We start from the raw sequence: 23,590 nt of genomic DNA, 5'->3' as shown, positions 1-23,590 counted from the left end.
ACACACACACACACACACACACACACACACACACACACACACACACACACACACACACACACACACACACACACACACACACACACACACACACACACACACACACACACACACACACACACACACACACACACACACACACACACACACACACACACACACACACACACACACACACACACACACACACACACACACACACACACACACACACACACACACACACACACACACACACACACACACACACACACACACACACACACACACACACACACACACACACACACACACACACACACACACACACACACACACACACACACACACACACACACACACACACACACACACACACACACACACACACACACACACACACACACACACACACACACACACACACACACACACACACACACACACACACACACACACACACACACACACACACACACACACACACACACACACACACACACACACACACACACACACACACACACACACACACACACACACACACACACACACACACACACACACACACACACACACACACACACACACACACACACAAACCTAGTTTTGTTTTGTAAGGATTCATGGTCTTATCGGCACTTTTAAAAACGCTAATTTTCTTATACATACATTTTATTCAATTATATTTATTTTTTATTTATTATTTATTAATATTACGGGAAAACCCCATTAACAGTTACAATTAACAAATAGTAAAATGTAAGATCTATGTAATAGATTGAGAAAAAAATATAATCAAAAAACAACAAAAATAATTCAACCTGCAACAATGTTCAAACAACCAACAATTAACATTACAACCCTAAATTTATAATTAAAGTTTTACACTAAACTAAAGTATTAATTATTCTATGAAATTGATTCTATTAAATTGAGCCCTGAACCCACTCTCAGACATATCAAATATTTCCAAATGAAGTTGGTTAACATATCTCGAGTATCTTTCTATAGGCAAATTCATACCATAATTTGTTCGATGATAGGGAATTATATACATTCTCAATCTCACAGTTTCCTCGCGTAGAGTGGCACCAGCTTCGACCTTGGCTACAAGCGGCAAACGATTATTCGAAGTGTGAATAGAGACGCCGACATCCGATTTAATATACGAATCCGACACACGACAAATGTGAACGGGCTGTTACTTGTTTTGGTACTTATATTTAAATATTTTAGAGGATGCAGTTTTTGCGAAAAAGACCATTCCAAAGAGAACCCAATTCGGGCCTCTAGAAGGGATCCTTATTCCGGTAATAAGTGACGATGCGGTGCTTTTAAAAAATTCGGAAGAAAACAATTTGATGTTTCTTGTGAAAACGCACAACACCTTTTGTAGGATTGATGCTGCAGACGAAAGTAAGTAGATTTTTTAAGTACATTTTAGTTTGCTTTTGTATTGATTATTATTATATTTATTTTACAACATTTTAAAAATATTTCAGCATATTTTCTGTCATCTGAAATAGATGGCACTACTCAGTGATACCTGTCTTGTCAAATGGGAAGTTCTCAATAATTACAAAACATATCATGTCATGTAGAGTGAATGAAGACAGACTTTTAAAGAGTAAATGCAGATATTCGTGGTCTCAAGCCGCTCCCTATAAAACAAATTACAGAAATTTCTTTCGTCCTAACATTTGACTATCATATTTGTCAATTTTCATTACATCTTATGAAAATGCTGAAAAAGGTCTATTGTTATTCCAAAGGACGTTAATGGCGTTTGTTTTTGGGATGTCAAAAGTATTAATACCCATTGCTTGGGAAAGGGTATAGCAATAACAGAAAATATTCTATCCTTTTCACAAACAAATTCTCTTCGATGTATAGGCAAAATTACAACTAATTGGGATACAAATCTATCGACCATCCACCGTAATCACCAGATTTAGCCCTCCGTGATTATTTCCTGTTACCAAACTTAAAACAATATCTCAGAGGAGACTATTTTTCAACGAACTATGAAATATATACGCTATTTTAAGGGAGTAGGCGCAAATATTTTACGGATATCCCTACTTTTACTTTCTTTACACGGCAAATTATGTGTAGTAAATTTCTCACTGGTATGGAGATGTAAACTAACTTTGAGAGATGGCTTTTGAATGTTCTTGGATAACCGTTACTTGCATAATCGCTTAAATTCTTAATTAAGTTAATTAATATGATTATTTTTTCACTATGTATTCAGTGATTACAATAATCTAATAAAAACTAATAAAATCGAGAAAAGAGAAAAAGTGATGAAAGTGATTTTTTTTAATAATCTATTGTTACTATGGAACGCTTAGATAAGTTTTGAACATCTTTAACAACAAAGTACTTGGATCACAGAATATATCCTGGTGTATTCTCTGTTTGGATCTTCCATAAATAATAAACAATACGTAACTTTTTATTAATTCCACGTCTTAAACCAATTATTTATCAAAATGCACTATCAATATTATTTAATAAACAACTCAAAATATTCCTGAAGCCGTGTCAAATATTTAGTAGCCTTGTTTGTCACTGTCTTGTCACGACATTTTGTTCGACTGAGTGCGTTGTATGACAAAGATAGCGAATGTTCGATTTGGAAAATATCACCACGGACATATTGATCATTTTTTTCGAATCCTGGAAATACTAATAAATATTTTTGAAAAATTTTAAACGCAGAACGAAAGATTACATCCTTACCGAGGGTAGAAAGTCCCTTAAAATAAACAAAAAGTTTCTTTTGAATAAGATATTTGAAATTAAAAATCACACTCAATTCTCTCTTCTTTTTCATCCCTGTAACTTATTAAAATAAACATTATAGAAGTTTTCAGGGACTTTCTACCCTCGGCAATGATGTAATATTTCATTCTGCGTTTAATTTTTTTTTAAATACTTATTATTATATTTCTCAGGATTCGAAAAAAATTAATGCATTTAAATAACATTGGAGCCGAAAGTTTGCGCCTATCCCCTTAAGGAGCTCGAGCAACTACTTTTCAGATATGATAAAAACCATCTCTTGAAATAGATTTAGCGAAAACGTGAAAAGAAAAATAGCAAAGCTCTTGCTCGATCTTACTTAAGTTAGTTTTTTTCCTCTTACAGATACTTCGAACTGGATGATGTTTGTCAGAAAGGCAACTACCTATGAAGAACAAAATTTAGTGATAACACAAGAAGACGACGGTATTTATTTTACCACCACAACCGTTATCATGCAAAAACAAGAGTTGAAGGTAAGTTTTTTCTTCTTACAGTTAATATTTTCGAAGATAAATTAAATTCTTACCAAGCAATCCATTTAGTTGTTAGGAGAGGACCTGCTTTTTTGTAGTTTTTATACCATTCATTATTTTATCTCATATTCCATCATTTCTATTATTATTGTATCTTTTAGGTATGGTACAGCAAAGTATACGCAGACTTCTACGATCTACCAAGGCTACAACCCAAACAAGACCCCTGCTGGCCTTGCTACGAATGTACCCTCATATTCAATTCTTCTAACGAGTTGCAGAAACATCTCGACACCCACGACAAGGAGAAAGACGAGAACGTCAAACCGAAAAAGAAGAAACTGTTTTTCTTCAAGAAATTTCATAACGAGGCCGTCGAATGTCAAATCTGCAACGAGACCTTTTTCCAATGCAATCACAACTTTTTGAAACAACATATTGTCCAGAAGCATCAGCTGGCTAAAGGAACCGTTGAAGAATATTTTGTTGCTATTACGTAAGTACTCTTATCTTCTTTAACAGACAACATTAAACAATTAGAGCAGTCACTGAAAATGGATATGAGCTATTACCTCTGATTTCGTTGAACCTCCATCGATTTGCATGAAAATTGGTGAGTAGTTAGAGGTTACCTCAAGAAATAAATGTCACACAGTGCCAACTTGCGCTTTTGTCCCTGGGGGTGGATGCCATCACTTCTCGGAGGTGAAAATTATTTTAATAAAAATAACCCGAAAAATCGATAGAGGAATAAATTCTAAGCAAAATTTATTATATCAAGTCATTAAAATAAATCAATCAATACTTTTTTACTTATTTTAAGTATCAACAATTTTAATTTTTCGTGAAAAATATGCATATTTTAAAGCAATTTTTCATAAACAACTTAAAAACTATAAGTTTTCTCAAAAAAAGTTATCATTACTAAAATTGAAGATAATAAAAAATCGAATAGTCCTTACTCGAAAAACCTTTTAATATTAATTCAAACTGAGTTGTAGGTAATTGAATGTATATTTTTTTCGGCGAGATAACGGAAAAACGATGCATTTTATAACATATACTTGCTGACCACTTGTCAAAGCACTCAGAAATACCATCAATAAATGAGCTTCAGAAGTAGTTGATAACATCAAAATTTATGCTCCAAAATTTTTTACAAAAGAATGATATTGTTTTTTTTAACAACTCTGTTACTTCTTATAAAGGTAATTTCAAGGGCTATTAATTCTTATTAAACTTAATCTTTTAAAACCCTTATTTTTTTAATGATAAAAGATTAAAGCCCCTATCCCCCTAGGCTTTAAACGTTTATATCTGTTATTTTTATCCTACAGAAATAAAAATGCATACAAGTAAATTCTTTGCTAACAAAAAACTAAAATTTCGTCCTGTATCATTTTTTACGTAGGTATATCGAGTATTTTTGGAGTTATTATCCAAAGAAAATACGAATACATATTTAAAAATTCTGATTTTTTTAAATCATACTTTTTTTCAAAAGTATGCATTCTAAACCGGTCAAAATGTTTGAAGGTTATTATTTATGCTAAAGTAAAGAAAGTCTTATAGGGATTACTATAAATTTTAATTTTGGTGGAAATGGCGTATGTTTTATTTTTCACTTTTTCCTAAAAAGGGTTCTCTTATTTTCGTCATAACTTGCTTAATTTTGGTGCTATCAACTTCTTCTGGAGCTCATTTGATAGGTATTCCTGAGTACTTTCATCATCATCAGTTTCTCGACAACCCTTTTTGGGTCCTGGCTTGTTCTAGGATTTTCCGCCATTCTGTTCTGTTCCTTGCTTTGTTCTTCCAGTGGGTAATCTCAAGTGTTTTCAGATCTTGTTCCACTTGTTCCATGTATCTAAGTTTGGGTCTTCCCTTTGACCTTCTCCCTACTGGTGTTTGCTTCATTATGTGTTTTGGTGATGTTATGACGTCGGGTTCGTTGTATGCTGTGTATAGTTCAAAATTATATCTTCTGCGCCATACGTCATTTTCTTTCACCCCCTTATATATGTGTCTAAGGATTTTTCTTTCAAACGTACCTAATATGTTCTCATCGCTTTTCTTCAGTGTCCATGTCTCTGATCCATATATAAGGACCGGTTTTATCAGGGTTTTGTATATTTTGCATTTGGTTTTTCTCGTGATGTTGTTAGATCTTAGATGTTTAATGAGTCCATTATATTTATATAAGTATATTTTATAAAATGCATACTTTTCCCGTTATTTAATCTTGAATATTTCCCGTTGTTTGAGTACTCGCCGAAAAAATTATACATTCAATTACCTTTTTTAACTATTTAGAATGGGAAATAAGCCACAATATTATTAAAAAATGATTTTTATTTAATAATATTAAAATTTAATAATTTTTATTAAAATAAAAATCATTTTTCTACAACCACTATTCAAAGTGCACTTTTCTGCACGGTTTTATGTTAGCAAACTTGATATTTTCTCACAGTATAAGATATTTGACATTAGTGTGCAGAAAATTGACGTTTCTGTGCCGCAAAGTGACGTTTCTGTGCCGCAAAGTTCTTTTCTGCACAGTTGACTACCTCATTCTGAGTAACGTTATATTCTGTTTACATCCGTGGACTACCGCATTCTGAGTAACGTTATGTTCTGTTTACATCCGTGGTTAAACTTTAGACAAATATATAACCTATAAGACAATTATTATATTTAACTATAGCATAGAAACTAAATTATGGATGTTAAAACTGTTTTATTTTACAATTTTATTCTTATTAAACATTTTATAATTATCAAATAACCAATAAGGATTTAGCAACCTGTGCAAGAGACGTCGAATGAAGTAGGTTTTGTGTAAATCCATGACTGCATAAATATAATGTCAATAATGTGTAATAATTGTTTAAATTTAAACAAATTAAGGCAGTCCATTAATTTTTTAACTGATTTCTGTGCAATTTATTTAGGTATAAGGAATTTAAATTGATTAGTAGGTATTAATTAAATACAGTTTAAAATTTATCACATAGGTACCTATTATAATTAATCGTCGTTTGGAAATTGTGATTTTTATTTTTAGGAAAAACTGTGCTTGTAGAAAAAGTATAGTGTGAAACACGTGCAGAAAGATAATTTCTCACTCGTTTGAATTGCGGCACTCGCTTGCGCTCGTACCGCAACTTTTCAAACTCGTGAGAAATTAGTATCTTTCTGCACTTGTTGCACAATATACTATTTTTAATAATATTGTGGCTTATTTCCCATTCTAAATAGTTAAAATTGTAAAAATGCCACAAGAAAATAGCTTCAGAACAACATTCAATTACCTATTACAACTCACTTTGATAATAATAACTTTTTTGTAAGATCTTATAGTTTTTGAGTTATTTACGAAAAGCAGCTAAAAAACATGCATTTTTTCACGAAAAATTAAAATCTCTGATCTTTAACAAGTCAAAAAGTATTGATTTATGTATTTTAATAACTTGATATATCAAATTTTGCTTAGAATATATCTCTCTTTCAATTTTTGGGGTGATATTTAATAAAATAATTTTCACCACCGAGAAGAGGTGGCACCTAGGGCGGATATAGAGGGGGGGCCAAGCCGCCCCCTCCCCGAGAATTTAGAAAATATAAATTTAATTTTGATTTTTCGTTGCTAGACAAATAAAAATACTTTAATAACGATAAGTTTTGAATGTATTTAGGGCAGTCAAAAGTGTGTGAAAAGTGTCTTACCATCTCACCATTTTATCCCTAATTTTTAAAAAATTTCCTCCCAAAAAAGTCCTGGATCCGCTCTTGGGTGGCACCCTCTCCAACGTAAAAGCGCAAGTTGGCACCGTGTCTTTTGTCTCTTGAGGTATCTTCTAACTACTCACCAATTTTTATGAAAATCGATGAAGGTTTAACGAAATCGCAGGTGAAAACCTTCAGTGACTGCACTAAATATTCTTTTCCTTTCAGTATTTACAAATGCAATACATGCAGCACCAGCTTTAAGTCGGAAAGTTTGTTAAAAATTCACAGCTTTAAGCACGATCCTGATACCTCGGAGGAACAAACGAACCACGTATGTCCTGACTGTCAAAAGAAGTTTCCCACCCAACGCCAATTGGTATTGCACGTAATGCAACACGCCGTTGCCAGTAATACCCAACCGAAGAAGAACAAATGTTTAATTTGTCATAAGTTTTTTTCGCACCCGGATCGTCTCCTGGTAAGTATATCTTTCGTCGTTTATTGTTATTTCACAAATTTTTTTAAACCCTTTGCCATTAGTGTACTATGGTGATATAATATTCATAAGCTGTCGATGTTCGTATACTGTTCTTTACTTTAGGACACTTTATACACATTTAAGTCAGTATCTAACTCGAAACGGACATTTTTCTTCTAAAAAAAAAGAATGTGTGTGTACTTTGTACTCACGTAAGAAGTTATACTTCTAGTATATGATTTCAACGAAATAAATATACTTTCAACAGGTTATTTGTATTTTATTTAAAGATTAAACTAATTTTTACTTACTACTTTCCAAAAAAATTTATTAAAACAATACCAAAAATAAAAAAAAAATAGAAAACACACGGATTTGAACCGGGGACCTCTCGATCTCCAGTCACACGCTCTACCACTGAGCTATACTCCCTTTGCTTTGACAGGTTACAAGATTTCTCATATTCATACTGACAAATTTAATAGACCAAGTGAAGTAGATATACAAAAATACTTAAATATACTTACTATTATTATAAAATATCTTATTTCCGAGGAAGACAAATCCAAAGACACAAAAATTATAATAAATATATTTACTAAAAACACTAATAATATATTCTTTTCACGCACACCTTATTTGCGCTACATAAAGACGTAGAGACTAATACCATACTGTCGGTGTGCGCATGCGCCGGGGAATGTAAAAATTCACCCTCGTGCCTAGAGAAGTATAACTTCAAAAAAAGAAATTTTCGTATTTGTCCGATCAGTACATAGCTATTGTATACTACACTATGTCTGCAATTGTGTGCAATTAAATGCGCATATTCCGATTATAATAGGTTTGTTCTAGCATCAGTTTCAAACGGTTTGAAGCCATCAGCGAATAGTGGACTAGCGCGAGTAGAGGGGATAGCACTGGTGACTGTGTTATGTTCTCTCACTGACCAACTGTTTGCTGGCGGTTTCTGACTAGTTTGACTGTTTGCTATAACAAACCTATTGTTACTGTAAGTTCGGAGTTTAAGTAAAGCACGATGTGGTTTAACTAACTTTATTTAACTCAAAATCTCACTTAATTACAATATCACCATTACGAATAATGATATTGATTATTTCATTCATAGGAGATTCTGACCAATAGAAAGCTACAGAAATCTGAATTGAATCGATAATTTTTGATAATCTCCCGTCGTTAAGTATATTACGTCAGATGCCCTTCGTTGCTACGAAAAAATACATTCAGTGACATTAATGACAATTAATGTTTTAAAAATTATAAAAGTGATGACTTTCAATCGTCAAATATTTATAAACACTTTGTGTTTAATGGTACTTTAAAATTTTGGTTTTGAACAGTTTTATTCATGAAATAATCGCAACAAATTGCACTCGACCTCTGAAATTAATATAGAATTTTTGCTCTCGTGACACTTTGACATAATTTCACTCGCCTTCGGCTCGTGAAATTAAAACTGTCAAAGTGTCACTCGGGAAAAATTCAATAATTTCAGAGCTCTTGTGCAATTACTACTGATAATTATCGTTTATAGTACAAGCTGTGGGTGAAAAACATCTGAAATCCAGGATATAATTCCTACATTTTTGAAACCGATCAGGCGTTGTAAAGGACGATGCCATGAATAACTTCTACTAAAATGTAACACCTAATTTTGGGTTGCTATTTATTTATAACGTTTTTAAGTTGTAAAATTTGCAATTTTTTCTTCTTCTTCTTTACGTGCCATCTCCGCGACGAAGGTTGGCAATCATCATTGCTATTCTCACTTTTGACACTACAGCCCGAAAGAGTTCAGTTGAGCTGCATCCAAACCATTCTCTGAGATTTCTTAGCCAGGACATTTTTCTCCTACCTATGCTGCGCCTTCCTTGAATCTTTCCCTGCATAATTAATTTTAGGAGTTCATATCTGTCACCAGGTGTTATATGACATATGACCCACGTATTGAAGTTTTCTTATTTTGATGGAATCCAGTATCTCCCTGCTGTTCTGTATTCTCCTTAGTACTTCCTCATTGGTTATTCTGTCTGTCCAGGAGATTCTCAGCATTCTTCGATATGTCCACATCTCAAATGCTTCCAATCTATTGAGACATTGTTTATTGAGAGTCCATGACTCCACACCATACAAAAGAACAGAAAATACATAACATTTTAGTACTCGCTTTCTGGCTGAGGTCTCTACTACATAATATTTGTTTCATATTAGTGAATGCACTTCTGGCCTTTTCTATTCTAATTCGGATTTCTTTGGTATAATCGTTTGTTTCACTAATGTTTGTCCCTAAATAGTTATAATTCTGAACTCGTTCTATCATCTTATTATTTACGTGTAGATTGATGTTTCTAATATTTTTCTGTGATATAACCATGAATTTCGTTTTCTTTATGTTTAGTGACAGTCCAAATTCTTCACTCGTTGCAACAACCTTATCTAAAATTCTGTGTAGATCTGTATTAGTTTCTGCTATTGGTATTGTGTCATCGGCGTATCTAATTTCACATATGGGTAGGCCATTTATTGTTATGCCTGCTACTTCATCTTCTAAAATGCTTTTTTGCAATTTTGAGATATTTTTAATTCTGCGTCTTAGTATATTAATTTTAGGAAAATACTTTTCAAGTAACTGAGTCCTTTATAACATTTAAAAATGGAAGAACACGTTCAAACCCCCAAAACCCCCATAAAAAATAGTTTTTTTTATTATTGAAGGTTTGAACTTTACGGAATAATATGAAAAAAAATTAAAAACATAGCGTTTGATAAAATACACAAAATAGAAAAAAATTAGATCTCCAACCATCTCCAAAAAAAAGTTATCTGCTTTTTCAAAAAAAAAAATTTTTTTTGAAGTTATGTACACTTAACCTACGGATCTATAAAAAATAGACATGTTTTGTAAAAGCATCAACTACGCAAATGAATTTTTTGAAATTTTATAATTGATTTCAGCACCCCTAAAAAATAAAAACGAAAAATAAAGTTTTTGATGGTGGTGGAAGGGGGAAGGGGTGGTAGGTTAAAATTACGCTGGGTCTTATTATTTAATCAAATAGAACTTGAAAAAATGAAAAAAAATTCTGGGTGTGATGGACGGTACCTTTTAATTTATTTATCCCGTCCATAAGTGACTGCACAGTCTTCATACGTTTTCTTTTAGGTTCTACTATTATAGGGTCTTATCGTGCCTAAAATGATTAGCAAATTTCACCTATACCGGCTCCTAGTATAATACATAAAACTCACTTTGAATTTCCAAAGGTATATCCAAGAGCCCTAAGTAGTGTAGTCAATGAGGGTATTTGGCTCTGAATTCCATCCTACTACATCGATTTACTTGATATTTTCACAGTAAGTAGGGAATAGATCGAGAAACAAGTTCTACCCTATGCCGATGTGTGCTTTTATCATGGGGGTGGCTCTCACCCCCTTGGGGGTGGAAAATTGTTTTGTTAAAATAGCCACTGAAATGGCTAGAGAACCTAATTCTAAGCAAAAACTTCTATAATTTTTTTTTGAAAACTCAATAATTTTTGAGTTATGCGTGGTTGAAAATTGACCATTTTCATTGAAAAATGACACCTTTGCGGATAGTCCAGAGAAATAAGATTTTTCTCGTGACACATCCCCCTCCAGGCCGAAACCAAATTTTTTGAGTAGTATGGACATCTATATTAATAACCTTTATGTTTCCTGCAGCCGATTTTGATGATATACATAGTTATAAACAAATGAAGATCAAAAACGGTAAATTTTCGCTTTTTTGGTCTATAACCAAAAAGTTAGGAATTTTAAACAAGTTTGAGAGTAAGAAACTCATAAATCGCCTAAAAAATTTCAATATGGCATTCGCTGAATATGTCTATCCTTATTGGTTGCTTAGAAAATTGCAAAATAAATCATAAATTTTGAGTTTTTATAAATATTCATACCTTCTGTAAAAATTAACTTAGAACCTTCTTATTACACGAATTGCTGAGACTTCTGGTGCTTAAATTATATTTTAAATTTCAAAGCAATTGGTCAAATAGTTTAAAAGTTATTTAATTTGTTTATCCCAAATTCATTTTTTTTTGCAACACTAAGTAAGAAAATTATGAGGTTACAGTAAGACTTGACAGATTATGGAAGAAGAACATTTATACTATTGACTTAATTAAAAAAAATGACAAAAAGTAATTTTAAAGAGCGTAAAATTATTTTGCAAAAACACGTCGATTTTTTGATAACTTATAAACAATTAAAATAACTTTTTAACCGTTACCCGTAGAAAAATTATTTTTTCATATTTGGAAAGACTAAATGTTTATACACATTTAGAAAGAAAAACAATTGTCCTAGGACGATTAGGGACGAAGTTAGCCCCCCCCCCTTTTTTTAATTCACATGTTTTTGCAAAATAAGTTTGCAGTATTTAGAATTATTTTTTGTCATTTTTTTTTAATTAAATTAATAGCATAAATCTTCTTTCATAAGCTATCCAAAGTATTAGTATAACTTCATCATTTTCTGACTTATAGCGTTGCAAAAAAAATTAATTTGGGAAAAACAAATGAAATACCTTTTAAACTATTTGACCAATTACTTTGAAATTTAGGGTATGATTTAAGCACCAGAAGTCTCAACATTCCGTGTAATAAGAACGTTCTAAGTTAATTTTTACATAAGTTATGAATATTTATAAAAACTCAAAATTTATGATTTATTTTGCAATTTTCTAAGCAACCAATAAGGATAGACATATTCAGCGAAGGCCATATTGAAGTTTTTTATACGATTTATAAGTTTCTCATTCTCAAATTTGTTTAAAATACTTAACTTTTTGGGTATAGACGAAAAAAGCGAAAATTTATGGTTTTTTTATCTTCATTTGTTTATAACTATGTATATCATCAAAATCGCTGCAGGAAACATATAGGTTATTAATATAGATGTCCATACTACTCAAAAAAATTTTCGGCCTGGAGGGGGTTGTGTCACCAACAGGATATTTTTTTCCTTATTTCTCTGAACTAGGACGGTTTTTTGCGAATACCCTAAAAACGATACATCTAACGAAAAAATTATATAAAATATTTTTGTAGCTTATAAAAAAGCAAAGAGATTCGTTCATTCATAAATCTTCTAGTTATAATACAAAAAAAGATATGGTAGGTAGGTGAGAAGAGTTTGTATTTTTGGTGCATGCTCAAATCGGTGTATTTAACCTGAAGTAACAGAGAAACGGTAGATTTTACGTGTATAATGGTACTAATGCCTTTTGTAGTGCTTGAAAAGACCTTAATGAGCAACATTAAATGTCAATTACATTCAAACTGAGCGAGATGTGCCGCAAAAAATTGATGACTAACGTATTTTAAGAAAAAATGAGTAAAGTATTTTAAGAAAAAAGTATATTTAATCCCTCATCCGTCAGACTTTAAATACATCGTTTTCCTTCTACAATACGTTTTATTGTAGTGTTATTTCTATGTTCAAAAAGTTGGACGGGTTTAAAATGAATGGTTTTTGAAAAAAATAAAATCAAATTATAGAGCGCATTTTTAAATTTTCTTAAAAATCTTCCTATTTCTCCATGTAACTCGAAAATGATAAGAGATACGAAAAAAAGATTCTTTACAAAGATGTAGGGTCTTTTTAGATAAAAATTTTATTTGTTATTTTTTATTACTGTATCTCTTATCATTCAACAGTTACATAGCGAAATAAGAAGATTTCTAAGAAAATTTAAAAATGCGCTCTATAATTTGATCTTATGTTTTTCAAAAACTATTCATTTTAAACCCGTCCAACTTTTTTAACATAGAAACAACACTATAATAAAAAGTATTGTAGAAGGAGAACGATGCATTTAAATTCTGTCGGATGAGGGGTTAGATATACTTCTCATTTTTTCTTAAAATACATTAGCCATCAACTTTTTTGCAGCATATCTCACTTGGTTTGAATGTGATCAACATTTATTATTGCTCGTTTTAAAGCACTACAAAAGGTATTAGTATCATTATACACGTAAAATCGACTTTCTCTGTTATTTCAGGTTATTTTTTTTAAATACACCGATTTGAGCATGCACCAAAAAACAAACTCTTCTCACCTACCATATCTCTTTTTGTATTATAAGTAGAAGATTTATGAAGGAACGAATCTCTTTGCTTTTTTATGAGCTACAAAAATATTTTATATAGTTTTTTCGTTAGATGCATAGTTTTTAGGGTATTCGCAAAAACCCATCCGCAAAGGTGTCATTTTCAATGAAAATGGCCAATTTCAACTGCGAATAACTCAAAAAGTATTGAGTTAAAAAAATATTATAGTACAGTTTTTGCTTAGAATTAGGTTCTCTAGCGACTTCCGTGGTTATTGTAACCAAAAAATTCCACCCCCGAGAAGGGGTGGGAACCACCCCCAAGATAAAAGCACACATCGGCATAGGGTAGATTTTGAATAAAGAGATAAGTAGAGGCTATTCCCAAAATGTCATTAAAATCCATGCAGTAGGATAGAATTCGGAGGTAATATCATATTCTTGCTCCCATTGACTGGCGTGAAGGTGCAGTTTCTCCTATGCGACTGTCGCATGCGTTCGACGCAAGCAGCAGTCGCAAAAAATTGAGAATTTGTAGGTTGTAGCATACAACAGCTGTTCGGTGATTGTAGGTTATCGACACGTATTCTATGAAGAGGTTGATGTTTGTTTATAGTAGTTTTTAATTTATATTTTTGTTTTTATTTAAAATATGCAAGCTAATAACGATGTTAGACTCGTAGAGCTAATTTCTGAGAGACCGAGCTCTATATTCCAGCACATAATGTTTATAGAGTGGAACTCTATAATTGCAGCACATAATGTGTGGGAGACAATAACAGCCAGCTTTGAAGACAACAAAACAGTTGTTTACATAAATTATAAATACAATTTATGTAAACAGCTAATACAATAGGTTTTTATTTATATTTGTTTTTTATTTATTTATTGATCCACACAAAAAATCAAAACACTGAGTATAAAATGTAGATCATAAATGAACTATTGTAGATCTTCAACTCTACTCACATAAAATTCATGAGGTTTATTATTTTTGAAGTTATCTACCATAATTTTTCAAAAATACTCTCTTGCTATTTCACTATATTAATGCAGATAAAGTAAACCTGTCTCTCTATATGCTTCATAATTTTAAAATTCCCGCTGTTCATGCCAATATCAGCTGTTCTATCGCATGCGTCTAAATGCACAAGAGAGACCACCCCAACCAATGCGATAATAGCTTGCAACTGAATAGAACGCATGTGGCAATCGCGTAAGAGAGACTGCACCTTAGGATCGATTGTAATTGTGATTATTCTTCTTATGTAATCCATTAGTGGATGTTCGCGATCACGTTTGAGCATTTTTCTATATCCCTTACAGTATGTATTAGGTCTCTTATGTTTCTTAGTCCTGTCCATTGTTTGACATTACGGAGCCATGACATTTTGTTCCTGCCCACTCCCTTTTTCCTTCGATCTTTCCATCAATTAAGGTTTGCAGAAACTGGTATCTTTCGTTTCTAATTAGGTGCCCGAGGTATGCCGTTTTTCTATGTTTAATTGTGCATAGCAGTTGTCGTTCTGTACCAATTCTTCTCAGGATTTCTTCATTTGTTATTCGTGCGGTCCAGGGAACTTTAAGGATTCGTCGATAAATCCACATCTCAAATGCCTCTAGCTTATTCATTGTGTTTATTTTTAAAGTCCATCCTTCCATGCCATATAGGAGCACCGACCATATATAGCATTTTGTGAATCTTAGTCTTAGGTTTAGGTCAAAGTCAGAGTTCGTAAAGACGTTTCTGAATTTCATGAATGCGCTTCTGGCCCTTTCTATCCGACATTTAATTTCCATATCCGACATACAGTCTTCACATAGCCAGGTTCCCAGGTACTTAAATTCTCTTACGCGCTCTACATCTTGGTTGTTATATGCTAGTCTTGCATCTTGATGTTGACATAATTGACGGCTGATTATAAGGAACTTCGTCTTTTTTATGTTGATGCTAAGTTCCATGTTCTCGCTATGTCCTCCAATTTTATTAAGAAGGTTTTGGAGGTCTTCTATATTGTCTGCTGTTAAGACCGAGTCATCCGCATATCGTATATTATTGACCCAAGTACCATTTACTTTGATGCCGCTTTCGCATTCCTCAAGAGCTTCCTGTAATTGTGATTATGATATGTTAATGTAGCTCGGCGTTAAGCAGTACTAAAATCAGAATGTACACTGGTTCTTTCTAGCTTTTGCGTACTAGTATAGCTCCTAAATTGTTCTGAATTATATTGTATATTGTTTCTAAAACGTTCCCATTTGTTTTTACAGAGACATATGGTAGTCCACGGCTCGGACGAGAACAAGCCACTACAATGCAAGACCTGCAGCAAAAGATTCCTGAACAATTCGGCTCTGTCGTGCCACCTTAGAACGCACAGCCTCGGCAAAAAAGTATTTGAATGCCCTATCTGCAAAGAACGCTTCGACCATGTATTAAAACTAAAACTGCACGTGCCTAGCCACTGCCACAACAACACGTTTACTTGCCCGCACTGCAAGAAAATCTTCAAAAAATACAGCATCGTCAGAAAGCATATCAGAGCCTTCCACTGCGACGTAACGCACGATTGTCCCGACTGCGGTAAGCGGTTTCCTTCTTTGGAAAAATTGAAGGTGCATTTACTCAGGCATTCCGATCACAAAGAGTTTCTTTGTGCCAATTGCGGCAAACAGTTTAAAAGAAAGGACAAGCTGCAGGAGCACTGCAAGCGGATCCATTCCGAGGAGAGAGAAAATACTATTCCGAAGCCGAAGCACGCTAAAAAGATAAAGAAATTTATGCCGAGGGTCGAACCTACTGATTTTCACAGGTTTATATATAAATGCCACAGCTGCTTGGTGGGATTCAAGAGGAGAGGTGAGTAAATTAGTTTTCACCTTTTTTTTGGTGGGAATTTAGTTTTAGATTGGAAATCCCTTCTTCTTTTGTGCCGTGCATTTCTGCGTAGGCGTCCACCGTACATTGTCTTGTAAGGTGGGATGTTAGATATAGTCGGTTCGCTAAACTCATACACAACGGGCTAGTTATTTTAGTAAGTAATTATTGTTTTTTGCCAATTTTTTACTAACTATTTAGTAATTATTAATTTATTAGTAATTATTTTTTTGCCAGTTTTACCAAAATGGCAACATTACTTACCAAAATCATTAGGCAGTTGTGTCTGAGTTTAGCGAACCGATTATAATCAGGATTAAATAATTATTTTTAGCAGCATTGCGAAACATTTCACAGCTCGGGATTCCTGTTCATTGGCGAATATTACGCAGCCATGATATCTTTTTACGTCCCAGACCTCTCTTACCCTCTATCTTTCCTTCGAGTACCAGTTGCTGAAAACACCACAGGCAGGCATCACATTTCAAACACTTCAAGTTTGTTAATGTAACTGGCCTTTGGCGTCCATGCTTCCATTCCGTACATGAGCACAGGTCAAACGTAACACTTTAGCATCTTCAGAGACATATTTCTTTGCGTTGGCGTAATTACTTCTACTTGTAATCATTGTTTTTGTCTTCTTGATATTTATTTTCAAACCCCGAGCTTCATTTGCAAGAGTTAAATCATTTAGAAGGCACAGAAGATCTATGATATTATCTGCTACTAAATCATTTAGAAGGCACAGAAGATCTATGATATTATCTGCTACTATCGCTGTGTCATCGGCATACCTGATGTTATTAATAAAGTATCCCGCACAAACCTTATGGAAATTAGGTCCCAGTGGATTTAGTTCATACTTTAGGAAAATACTCTTTGAAGCATCCTGATAAAAAGTTCTCATGGGCACATCTCAATCGTATGGAGAATTTTCAAGATATAGAGGCACAAACTCGGAAAATGATAAGATTTACCGGGTATTCCAATTTCCTGAGTTACTGGTTATCTGGTAACATGTAGAAGTTTGGATTAAATAAAAGTACTAGTAGTCTAGGATTTTTTCCTGGCTATCCAATGGCAACCTTTACTTTGACCTTGACCTTCAACGGACGTCATCTTCTAGAGTTGAGGGTTTTCAGCATTAAATTGATATAAACAGATCACTTATGGGATTTTGGGAGCTCTAAACACGAATATGCCATCAGATTTGACCTCCGGAGGACGTGGTGGCCAGGGTCACTGCAAGGGGACGTCCCTTGCAGTGACCATCTTCTAGAGTTTCAATGGTTTTCGGCATTTAATTGATGCAAATGAATTACTGGAGTGTTTTTTGAGGTCGCTAAACACGAATATGCCATCAGGACCGACTCCCGGAGCACCTGGTTCATAAGGTCAACGAAAGGGGCTCCTGGAATTTCGAGGGTCTTCGGTACTATATTGATGCAAACGGATTAGTCATAGGTTTTTGTAGTTGCTGAACACGAATACCCCATCAGATCAGACATCGGAGTACCTGGTGCCTCATGCACCATCATGCACCATGAGGCACATCATGCTTTGGAGATTCGAGAGCTTTCGGTACTAAATTAATGTAAACTGATTACTCTCAGGTTTTTGGGTCTGCTGAACGTGAATACGCCATCAGATCCGACCCACGGAGTACCTGGTGCCTAAGGCAGGTCTTCTTCTGGAGTTTCGACAGGTTTCGGCATTAAATTGATGCAGATGGGTATTCCTCATGGGTTTTTGGGGCTGCTGAACACAAATACACCATCAGAACAGACACCGGGGTACCTGGTAGCTAAGGCACGCCATCTTCTGGGGTTTCGAGAGTTTTCGGTACTAAATTGATGCAAGCGGATTTCTCTTGTGTTTTTGGGGTTGCTGAACACGAATATGACTTAGATAAAAGACTCTGGAGTATCTAGTGACCACGATAAATAAACACTATTAAAATAGAATATAATAAATCGATCTTAAAATAAATGAAGGAAAAACATTGTCAGATATAAATTGTTTATGTTTATAAATAATTAAAACAATTGAATAGCACAACATAGTTATTTAAATAAAAATCTACAAATAGCAGAAAAAACTTTTCACCAATTTGTACGCTTTCTTTGAACAGGAACTCAGAAAAACTCCGAGAACTCGGTGTGTACCAATCCGTTTGCATCAATTTAATACCGAAAACTCTCGAAACTCCAGAAGATGACGTGCCTTAGGCGATAGGTGCTCCGGTGTCTGTTCTGACGGTGTATTCGTGTTCATCAACTCCAAAAAGCCACGAGTAATCCATTTGTATCAATTTAATGTCGAAAACTCTCGAAACTCGAGAAGATGAATAACCTTAGGCACCAGGTGCTCCGTAGGTCGGATCTGATGGCGTATTAGCGTTCAGCGACCCTAAAAAGCCATGGGTAATCCATTTTTATCAATTTAATGCCGAAAACCCTCGAAACTCCAGAAGATGACGTGCCGTAGCCACAATTTGATTCGTGGGTCGGATCTGATAGTGTATGCATGTTCAGGTCAAACCTAAGAGTAATCCATTTGATTCCTCCGAAACTCCAGAAGATAACCTGGTTTATGCACCTGGTGCTCCTGTGGCTATGCTGATCACGTATTCGTGTTCGGCAACCCAAAAAACCTATAACTAATCCGTTTGCATTGACCCTCGAAACTCCAGGAGCCCCTTTCATTGACCTTGGAAATCAGGTGCTCCGGGAGTCGGTTCTGGTGGCATATTCGTGTATAGCGACCTCAAAAAACCCTCCAGTAATTCATTTGCATCAATTGAATGCCGAAAACCATTCAAACTCTAGAAGATGACGTCCCTTGCAGTGGCCCTGGTCACCACGTGCTCCGGAGGTCAATTCTGATGGCACATTCGTGTTTAGCGAGCCCAAAAACCCATGAGTAATCTGTTTATATCAATTTAATGCCGAAAACCATCGAAACTCTAGAAGATGACGTCCGTTGAAGGTAAAGGTCAAAGTAAAGGTCGCCATTGGATAGCCAGGAAAAAATTCTAGACTACTAGTACTTTTCTTTGATCCAAATTTCTACATGTTACCATATAACCAGTAACTCAGGGAATTGGAATACTCAGTAAATCTTATAAAATTTTCCGAGTTTGTGCCTCTATATCTTGAAAATCCTCCATTCGATCGAGTTGTGCCGATGAGAACTTTTCATCACAATGCTTCATAGAGTATTTTCCCAAAGTATGAACTAAATCCACTGGGACCTAATTTCCGTAATGTTTGTGCGGGGTACTTTGCCGTTAACTTCAATACCTTTATTAGAGTCGGCCACTGCTTCTGTGAAGGCTTTTTCGACGTATAAATGGAAACTCCTAACAAATTGTATTACAGCTCCCGGAGCGAACCATGGCCGATGAGAGAAATCCTCTCTGCATAGAGTTTAGGTGGGTGTATGACCGACGACAGCGTTTCTCATCGGACATGGTTCGCTCCGGGAGCAGTACCTCTTTGTATTTCTATTATTTCGGAATATTTCATGTTCCAACATATACAACAACTTCCAAAAAGCGACGTGCATACCATTCCTTTTTTATCTGTAATTATACTTCGACTTAGACCAGAAGCAAAGTCATCGTTCCAAAATTTCAAATTTTGGACCCGGTCACTAACAAAAACAAACTATTATAATTATTTTATCTGCAGAAGACACTTCAGGCCCTCAGTTTTGAACTATTGTCAGTCGTCTTTAAATAATTTTTTGTCAACAAATTTTCTTTTAAAACATTCTGAGATCACTGACAAGTATATTCTCCGATCGTTTTTAAACATTGGTCCTTCGAGCCGGATACAATATTCGGTTTCTTCATCTTGTTGTCGTTAACAAGTATTTTCTCCGATAGCTTTTACACATGTTATCTGAGCGATCTGTATTTTGCAATCATTTGTATTAATTAACACAAATCAAGTACGACTGTAGTACTGAAAATGTTTAAATTAATGGTATGTCAATTAATCAATGTTTTAGGAATGCTGGTCAATCATTTAGCGAAAAAACACCCAGACATTCCTCCCGATTCAGTACCAGAGCTGAATCTACCAATTTTGCAAACCACGCGGGATTACTATTGCCAATACTGCGACAAGGTCTACAAGAGCAGCTCCAAAAGAAAAGCGCACATCCTAAAGAACCACCCAGGCGCCGCTTTGCCAATGAGTAACAGAAAGCGAGGCGCTTCCCTACAAGAAGTGTCTGGTCTTCCCAACCCGACTTTCTCCCAGACCGTGGGCAGCATCACCACCAGACCGCAGAACTGCATGTGGTGCCACAAACAGTATGCCAGCAAGGCCAAACTATTGCAGCACCAGAGAAAGAAACACCGCGACTTGTTGCATAATGAAGTACAATATAAGGATGAAGTGCAATATAAGGATGAAATGCAATATAAGGAAAAAGATGTTCCAGTCGTTCCAGTTGCAGATAGTGTCGAACAGAAAAAAGACAATAATGACGACGTAGCCGAGTTCGAGAAAGTTGTGGAAAATATGATCAGCAGCGAGTTAGACGACTACAACCTGGAGGAAGGGACTCAATATTGCCATTTGGCGATTAATGAGGCTGAGAGTTTTATTGAGGCTAGTGAATTGGAAAATCCGAATTCTCAGTTGTATCGACTTCTGACGACTACGAATAATGGTAAGTTCATATTTTTCTGTCACTTATTATTTTTTATTGTTCATTCAGTCATGCAATTGGCGACTCTTTTGTGGGATACGAAAAGTCATAGTCATTATTAGTACTTACAAATAAAAGAAGTATTGATGGAGAGAATAAACGCAAAGTATCAATAACTAGAAATTCAACAGGAAGTGAGAAGGATTAGAAGGAGAGTGAAAAGGGGAGTGGGAAAGAGAGCGTGAAAAGGAAGGGAGCTAGGAGAAAATAAGTGAGAAGAAAGAGAGGTAATGATAGAGGGACATTATGATGAAGGAGAAAGGAACATGAAGGATATAGAGAATATTGGCGATTATGCACAGTAAGAAAGAGAATATGTATAAATAAATAGATGATGTAGATAGAGGAAGAGCGATGCGGGAGCGACAGAATGACGTAGGAAAGAGAGATCACGGTGATGGTTAATATAGAGACCAAGGATTGAGATAGAGGTAAGGGGGATGGAAAGAAATAGCGAGTATGAATGTACAGTTACGATCACTGAATAGTTTACAGGCTTACGTATCTAGGAGCCGATTTTTTAAAATTTTACCTCGTTTAAACTATTCTGTCTAAATCGTGACCCGAGGCGTAGCGGCGTGTAATTTGGGTTGCCTATATAAACTTGAATCGACGAAATGGGCCTTTCGAGTTATTTAAAACGCTGAAAAGACTAGATAATAAAAACCGATATTTACTGCGGTTACATGATATTTAATATTAAAATAGTATTGGATGTGGTAGAATGTTGAATAGTGAAGCTGTTAGATCAATTTTCCGATTCAATCATTTCTACTGTTCACAGTTCTGTGTTTGTGTTTGCTTTTGAGTGGGTATTTCATTTTCTTGACAACGAAAATGTTCGGTGTGGAAAGAATTAATAAGTGCGTGGAATGCGGAAAAGTGTATAAACGTAAACATGATTTAAAAAGACATGTAAAAAGTTTACATCCCGACAAATTGGATGCAATTGCCACTTTAAAAGTGCTTAAAGGCAACGTCTATAAGTGCACACATTGTGATAAACAATTTAATATAAGTCAAGTTTAAACTTTCATGTCAAAAAAGTGCACACAAATGTTATCAGTTTCTGCTTCGGTTTCTGTAGAAACTAAAACATTTCAACATAAATGTTCTCTGTGTAATTATCATGCAACTTTTAAAAAGGACTTTATTAAACATGAAACTTCTCATAGCATTCCTATGCAATACGATACAATAGAGTTTTCCAACCATGATGACTATTTCTTGGAAGAATAAAATAGAGCTTGAAACAAATGCTTAGTTTTGTTGCGGAAAAAGGAAAAAAGACAGGAATAGTGAACTACATATTATGCCACCGATAATACAGGCCCGTTTCGCGATTCAAGTTTATATAGGCAACACAAATTACACGCCGCTAATATTCGGGTCAGGATCTAGAATCGAGTCGTTTAAACGCACCTTTTACGTCAAAGTGACGTTACCAGTGGTGTACCTAGAATAGATTGATTAAAATTAAAAAATCAAAATAATATAAATATATTTTATAAAATTTAACAAAAATGCCAAGGTCCATTAGGTGTCGAGTCATTAAGCTAAATAAAAAAATTAACAAAATGGAAAGCATACACAAGATTTTTGGAGGAGTTTGATATCGTTTTATTTTATTTTTCAACACGCGAAATTTTTGACAAGTATTGACTTTTTGATATTTTTTTACTTTGACATTTATCAGATCCGTACGACACTGCAATTTTACAGTATTACAATATAAAAATTAAGGTGTAAACTATTCAGTGATCGTAACTGTACAACGATTATTGATACCGGGAAGTATGGAGAGTGTTAGGATGCAGAGAGGATGCAAAAATAGACAGAAAGAACAAATATGGAAAGTGAGAGCGTGGTTAGGAATAGATAGGAACAGACAGACAGATAGAGAAGGATAATGAAAAGATCAAAAAATAGAAAGTCGAGATGAGAAAACAGCACCAAAAGGAGGGAGAAGTGAATAAAATTGAGAAGTGTTGGGAGGGTGCATTCAGATTGAAAAAAAAAGAAGAAAAGTACTCCAAGAAAGAGGGGGATATGATGGACTTGAGAAGAATGTCTATTACATGTATTATATAAATTTTATAAAAAAAAATGTGAACAAACGGAGAGATGAAGATGAAAAGAGAAAGACTAAAGATATAAAGTGAGGGAGAGATAGTGTAGCAAGCGAAAACGAAGGGAGACAGAAAAAAATAGAACGAACTAGAGTGGGGAGTAAGAAAGATTGATAGCGAAGATGGTGTGATGTAGTGAGGGTGCATGGATATAACAATAATGGCGATAAATAGCTAGGACGCAGAGAGTAAAAGGGAAACTCAGATAAACAGAGAGGGAGAGTATATAGATTTAAAAAATAGATAAGGGAAGCGAAAATCGCTGTAAAGAAT

At 34.5% G+C, this 23,590-nt stretch overlaps 1 protein-coding gene across 1 annotated transcript in view; it reads left to right on the top strand.

Moving 5' to 3' along the window:
* LOC114329487 (PR domain zinc finger protein 10) overlaps positions 1 to 23,590 on the top strand; it is a 75,690-nt gene that overhangs the window by 43,343 nt on the left and 8,757 nt on the right. Inside the window, exons 6-11 of the mRNA XM_028278612.2 lie at positions 1,219 to 1,398; positions 3,136 to 3,266; positions 3,428 to 3,762; positions 7,224 to 7,476; positions 15,860 to 16,448; positions 20,481 to 21,149. Of these exons, the coding sequence (XP_028134413.1) occupies positions 1,219 to 1,398; positions 3,136 to 3,266; positions 3,428 to 3,762; positions 7,224 to 7,476; positions 15,860 to 16,448; positions 20,481 to 21,149 (2,157 nt within the window). The remainder of the gene's footprint in view (positions 1 to 1,218; positions 1,399 to 3,135; positions 3,267 to 3,427; positions 3,763 to 7,223; positions 7,477 to 15,859; positions 16,449 to 20,480; positions 21,150 to 23,590) is intronic.

This window comes from Diabrotica virgifera, chromosome 2, assembly GCF_917563875.1.
Source record: "Diabrotica virgifera virgifera chromosome 2, PGI_DIABVI_V3a".
In the NCBI taxonomy this organism is placed as follows: domain Eukaryota; kingdom Metazoa; phylum Arthropoda; class Insecta; order Coleoptera; family Chrysomelidae; genus Diabrotica; species Diabrotica virgifera.
The sequence above is the reverse complement of the archived record's forward strand: the minus strand, read 5'-3'. Positions and strand labels throughout refer to the sequence as shown.